Here is a 6,141-nt window from a genome sequence, read left to right as displayed (position 1 = left end):
TTTGAGGGAAAAGCAATTGTATGCTAAATTCAGCAAGTGTGAATTCTGGCTACGTGAGGTAACTTTTCTAGATCATGTGGTATCTACTGAGGGGATTAGGGTTGATCCTCAAAAAATTAAAGCGGTTCTAGATTGGAAGCAAGCTAAGTCGGTATCTGAGATTCAAAGTTTTCTGGGTCTGGCAGGGTATTATAGACAATTTGTTGAGGGGTTCTTGTTGATTCTTTGCACCTCGACTAAGTTCTTTGCGTAAGGAGTACCGTTTAAGCGACCGATAAGCAAGAAAGTTTTGAGAAGCTTAAGAAAGTTCTGACTGAAACCCCTGTTTTGACACAACCAAAATCTAGGAAGGAATTTACTGTCTACAACGATGTGTCACATGTTGGTTTGGGATGCTTGTTGATGCAATAGGGTAAGGTAGTGGCATATGCATCCCGTCAGCTTAAGACGCATGAAGTGAACTACCCGATGCATGACTTGGAATTGGCTGCGGTGGTATTTGCACTAAAAATTTAGAGGCATTACTTGTATGGTGAGAAGTGTATCATTTACACGGATCACAAGAGCCTCAAGTATCTCCTCACTCAAAAGGATTTAAACCTTAGGCAGCATAGATGGGTCGAGTTGCTTAAGGATTATGACTGTTCGATTGAATATCATCCTGGTAAGGCTAATGTGGTTGCCGAGGCATTGAGCCATAGGCTGATACTGATTTAAGGGCGATGTTTGTTCGTCTCAGTTTATTCCATGATGGTAGTTTACTGGCCGAACTCCAAGTTAAACCTAGGTGGATTGAGCAGATTAAAGATAAGCAGCTGGAGGAGGAGTCACTAGGTTCTAGTTTTCGACAGATAGAGAATGGGGAGACCTCAGATTTTGGGCTGAATAGCAAAGGGATACTGTATTTCCATGGTAGAGTATGTGTAGCGAAAGATACTGATTTGAGGCAGTTCATATTGCAAGAAGTGCATAATAGTCCTTACGCTATGCATCCTGGCGAGAATAAAATGTACCAGGATCTTCAGGAATTACATTGGAGGCCAGGACTTAAGCGGGAAGTTACTAATTTTTTTAATTAAGTGTCTAACTTGCAAGCAGGTTAAGGCGGAGCATCAGTTGCCTTCAGGGTTGCTTCAGATTGTCAAGATTCCGCTTTGGAAATGGGAGAGAGTAACTATGGACTTTATTATTGGGCTACCCCTAACGTCTTCTAAGAAAGATTCAGTGTAGGTCATCATGGATCGGTTGACCAAATCTGCCCACTTTATACCTATTCGTACTGATTACTCATTATAGAAACTGGCTAAGCTGTATGTATCCGAAATTGTGAGACTGCATGGGGTACCGATTTTTATTATATCCGATAGAGATCCTCGCTTTACGTCTCAATTTCGGAAGAAGTTGCATGAGGCACTGGGGACGAGGTTGGACTTCAGTTCTATGTTCTATCCTTAGACAAAAGGTCAATTAGAGAGGGTGATTCAGATACTGGAGGACATGTTAAGAAGTTGTGTGATTGATTTCTGGGGCAGTTGGGAGGATTACTTACTGTTGGCAGAGTTTGCGTACAACAATAGCTATCAATCTAGCATTCAGATGGCACCTTACGAAACATTATATGGTCGTAAGTGTCGTACCCCTTCTTGTTGGACTGAGTTGGGAGAGCGGCGTGTTCTGGGCCCTGAGTTGATTTCTGATACCTAAGATAAGGTGAGGTTGAATCGAGATCTACTGAATGCGGCATTTGACAAACAGAAGTCATATGCGGATCTAAAGCGTAAGGAGATTGAATATTTGGTAGGGGACTTGATGTTTCTTAAGGTCTCGCAGTGGAAGAAAGTTCTAAGATTTGGTCGAAAGGGCAAGTTAAGCCCTAGGTTCATTGGGCCTTACCTTATATTGAAACACGTGGGACCGGTTGCCTACCAACTAGAGTTACCTCCAGAATTGGACCAGATTCATGATGTGTTCCATGTCTCTATGTTGAGGAGATTGAGGTTAAACCAGACCTAACTTTTAAGGAGGAGCCGATTCAAATTTTAGATCGCGATGTGAAAGTTCTAAGGAGGAAGTTAGTTCCACTGGTTAATGTGCTATGGCATAATCATAGTTCCAAGTAAGCTACGTGGGAACCCGAGGAGGCGATGCGCCAGCAATACCCTCATCTATTTTGATCAGGTAAATTTTGAGCCAAAATTTTTTTGGGGGGTAGAGTTGTAACGTCCCAAATATTTAGTAATTTAATTTCGTGTTATGTTACATGTTAGCTTACTTGTTGTGATGGTTAAGGGTCCTGAGTAGTGTGGGAAGACCTGGGTTCAAACTTAGGCTTAAGCAAAATTTTGGTTTCTTATGGAACTAACCCTTGTTTACTACTAATAGACTTTTAAATTATTGAGAGTGTTGCATGACATAAAGGGCTTGCTAGTCAAGTGACAATGGCCGTGTGGAGTGTGGCTTGAGGTCTGAGGTTTGAGGACTGTCAATACAAAGAGTATTTTGGTTTTGTTTTGCTCTTGACATTGGGAAGGTGTTGTAGTGGGATTAAAATTGGAGTGTTGAAGGAGTAAGAGGTGTTGTGGCTGAATTCTAGGGAGTGGTTGAAGGGATTTTCGATTGCTAGGGAGTTGGGTGAGTTGGATAAGGATTGAGTGATTTTAAGAGTGATATTGGGAGTAAAAATAGGGATTTGAAGAGAGTAGTAGAAGGTATGCCGATTGTGGACTCTCACATTTGGCATTTTCGGCTTTTGGGAAAAAGCTGAGCATTTTGTCATTGTTTTGTTTTGATTCTTTCCTCCTTGGTAAATTTCAACCTCTCTGTTTTGATCGTTTCACTTTGATCATTTTAGGTCTTTTCAGTTTGTTTCTTTTAACATTTTGACTACCGATTTCCTTTATTGCTCTCTTCCCTAGCATCAATATTCTTTGGCCGAATATTCATTGTTTGCCTACTTTCCCTATCTCTTTTAGTTTTGACCTGTTGGGACCGATTCACTCTTCTTTTTCTTTTTTCTTCCTCCTTCTCTATGATACAATCTAATCATTGCTAGCTAAAGTGTGCTCTTGCATTGACCCTCGCTGAACCGATTCTTTCTTTTGTTCTTCTCTGTCAACTTGGGTGGTAAGTGCTATTTTATTGGATTTTGTTTCTATTCACCCCTTTCATCTCCTACTAAATTTATAGTTCTCGTTTAACACTCTCTTTCTGATCAATGATTGTTAAGGGAGTGATAGCGTTAGTTGTTGGAGCGACTATCTTTTGGCGGTCTTTGGACTGATTGCTCTCATTCTCTGGTATCGGTTTACACTTCGGTAAGTGGTCGTGCGCCTAATTCTTTTTATGGGCTTGTACTATATTAGTTATATGGTCGTTTTGGAACGTAGGTAATAGTTAAAGGAGGTTGTAGTTGGCTGCGTGTATCGGTTTAAAAGAGGAATCTTCAGTAGTTCTTATGGAAAGTATTAGTGGAATTTTGGTGTTAAGTGTAAGAGTGAAATGTTATTCATTTTTCTTTGGTTGATAGTGTATCCGGGATGAATGTAGGTTTTGGGCTTTGGCTGGTGGAGTAACCGCACGTCTTTGTAAGGTGTGTAATCACACTGTCATTAGCAACAGATTGGCAAAAGCCGGAAAGGTACGATTGATCACACTACACGAGCATACTCACGCACGTATGGTGAGCCGAATGCTCAAAGCGTGGGCATTCGATCGAAGAGGCCACCATGAACGATTTCATGGGCTTAGGTTGATTTTGAGCCAAGATTGGCTGAAATAGGTCATGTGGGCCCCACGGGCAAACCGTATGAGTGTGTGGAGATTGTTGCGCCGGCTGTGTAGTTTTCACGGCCAAGGCCATTATTTGGGCTTAGTGGGCCACACGAACGTATGGGCCCACATGGGCCGTAATATGGGCTTGGGCCCATTTTTACTGTTTAAACTGTTAAGGTTGCACGAGTCGCATGAGACGATTGTGGACCTACTATTGGGTCGGTAAGTATACCTGAACCTTAATTTATGAAATGACTGTTATACCCCTATGAGGTAAACGACGAAAATACCCCTGTGTGATGTATGTCTGTTTGAGCATGCCTTTCTTATCTTACGTACATTTATATTATCTTTCATTGCATGGGGTGGAATATATATTATTGGAGGAAGTGTACTGAAAGGCTATAAGCCTAACATTGGCAGCTCTGCTGCAATTACTGTTAGAACCGAAACCGATACTTTATTCTAGAGTTTAGGGATGGGTGGGTTGATTTATTCCCTACATGGAGTATAGGGCTGGACGGAGTGGAGTGTAGAGGATGGTTGGGTAAGATCTCTTTATGCATTGCTGATACTGTACTGAGTTGGGATAAGACCCACACTGTTAATATTACCGTAATGGGCTAAGGCCCACACTGTTATTACTACTGATGTGGGCTTAAGCCCAGACTGTTCAACACTGTATGTTTGACTGCTGTTAATTAGGGATTGCACACTAAGTTTCATAACTCACCATTCTCTGTTAAACTGTGCAGGTAATCCTTAGGCGGGTTGGTGCTGCGAGGGACTCGGAGATGGCCACACCACTGTCTACAATTTCGTTTTGACTTCAATAAAAGTAGTTTTATTTGGGGTATTTTATGTAATAAGGTCGTTTTAAGTTTCATTTTTATTTTTTATTAACTTGATTTATATCTGCTAACCGTATGATTCGGGATTTCAAAAAGTACATGATTTTCAACTATCATGCTACGTAACCTGTCTTAAATGCTTCCGCAACGACAACGTTTTTTAAAGTATTTTAACAACCTAGTATGAGACATATTTTTCTAAATGAACTTGTAATTTTGTAAATGGATTAATCAAGTTAGTTTTTCAAAAGAATCACAAACAAGGTTTTAACACCAACGAACTTTTCTATTAAATCAACGATTTTCAAAACTAACTCGAATATGACATCACAGATACGGCTCAAACATCTAGGCCGAGTTTGGGGTGTTACAAAACTGAACATGCCGAGCATTTGAGAATAGTGCTACAGACTTTGCGAGATAAGAAATTGTATACGAAGTTTAGCAAATGTGAGTTCTGGTTACGCGAAATTGGTTTTCTGGGTCATATAGTATCAGCATCAGGTATCTGAGTTGATCTGAGAGAGATTTCAGCTATTTTGGATTGGAAGCCTCCGAGAAATGTCTTGAAGTCCGTAGTTTTTTGGGACTTGCTAGTTATTACCGCTGATTCGTAAAAGGCTTTTCTATGATTGTGACTACGTTAACAAAATTACTTCAGAAAGATGTGAAATTTGAATGGTCTGAAAAGTGTCAGAAAATTTTTGATCATTTAAAGCTCTATTAACTGAAGTTCCGGTGTTAGTTCAGTCAGAATCGGGTAAAGAATTTAAGATTTATAGGGATGCATCTTTGAATGGTTTAGGCTCTGTTTTAATGTAAGAAGACAAAGTCATAGCTTATGTCTCGAGACAATTAAAGCCTCATAAAAAGAATTATCCGACACACGATCTGGAATTGGCAACTACAGTGTTTGCGTTGAAGATTTGGCACCACTATCTGTTTGGTAAGAAATGTCACATTTATTCCGGTCACAAAAGCTTAAAGTATTTGATGACTCAGAAAGATCTAACTCTACGACAGCGAAGATGGCTAGAATTGTTAAAAGATTACGAACTTGTAATTAACTATCAACTGGGAAAAGAAAATGTTGTTGCTGATGCTCTAAGTTAGAAATCATTGTTTGCATTATGAGCGATGAATACTCAATTAACTTTGTCTGATGATGGTTTGGTTTTAGCTGAGTTGAAAGCGAGACCATTATTTATTCAGCAGACTTGTGAAGCTCAAAAGGTTGATAATGAATTGTCAGCAAAACGGGCTCAGTGTGATTTGAATACTGATTTAGAATTTTAAGTTGATGCTGAAGGTTGTTTGAAATTCAGAGATTGAATATGTGTTCCGAGAAATTCAGAGTTGATTCAGATGATTTTGAATTAAGCTCATAGCAGTTGGTTATCTATTCATCCGGGCAGTACTAAAATGTGTAATGATCTGAAATAGCTTTGTTGGTGGCATGGTATGAAACGAGATATCTTAGAATTTGTTTCAAAATGTTTAATTTAACAGCAAGTTAAAG

The 6,141-nt window shown here is 39.8% G+C and overlaps 1 protein-coding gene across 1 annotated transcript; it reads left to right on the top strand.

The window, feature by feature from the left end:
* The first annotated feature begins 722 nt into the window (after positions 1-722).
* Positions 723-1,455, top strand: LOC108481256 (uncharacterized). Its single transcript, XM_017784414.1, has 3 exons — positions 723-1,058; positions 1,099-1,170; positions 1,297-1,455. Exons 1-3 carry the CDS (start codon positions 723-725, stop codon positions 1,453-1,455), a joined length of 567 nt encoding a protein of 188 aa, XP_017639903.1.
* The last annotated feature ends 4,686 nt before the right edge of the window (positions 1,456-6,141 follow it).

This window comes from Gossypium arboreum, chromosome 3, assembly GCF_025698485.1.
Source record: "Gossypium arboreum isolate Shixiya-1 chromosome 3, ASM2569848v2, whole genome shotgun sequence".
Classification (NCBI taxonomy): Eukaryota; Viridiplantae; Streptophyta; class Magnoliopsida; order Malvales; family Malvaceae; genus Gossypium; species Gossypium arboreum.
Note: the sequence above shows the minus strand (reverse complement) of the source record. Positions and strands in the feature narration are given on the sequence as shown.

Coding starts and splice junctions, on each gene's coding strand:
- LOC108481256 (XM_017784414.1), top strand. CDS start 723: ATGTTTGTTCGTCTCAGTTTATTCCATGATGGTAGTTTACTGGCCGAA. Junction 1,059..1,098: donor GGCCAGGACTTAAGCGGGAA/GTTACTAATTTT, acceptor ACTTGCAAGCAG/GTTAAGGCGGAGCATCAGTT. Junction 1,171..1,296: donor CGCTTTGGAAATGGGAGAGA/GTAACTATGGAC, acceptor TACTCATTATAG/AAACTGGCTAAGCTGTATGT.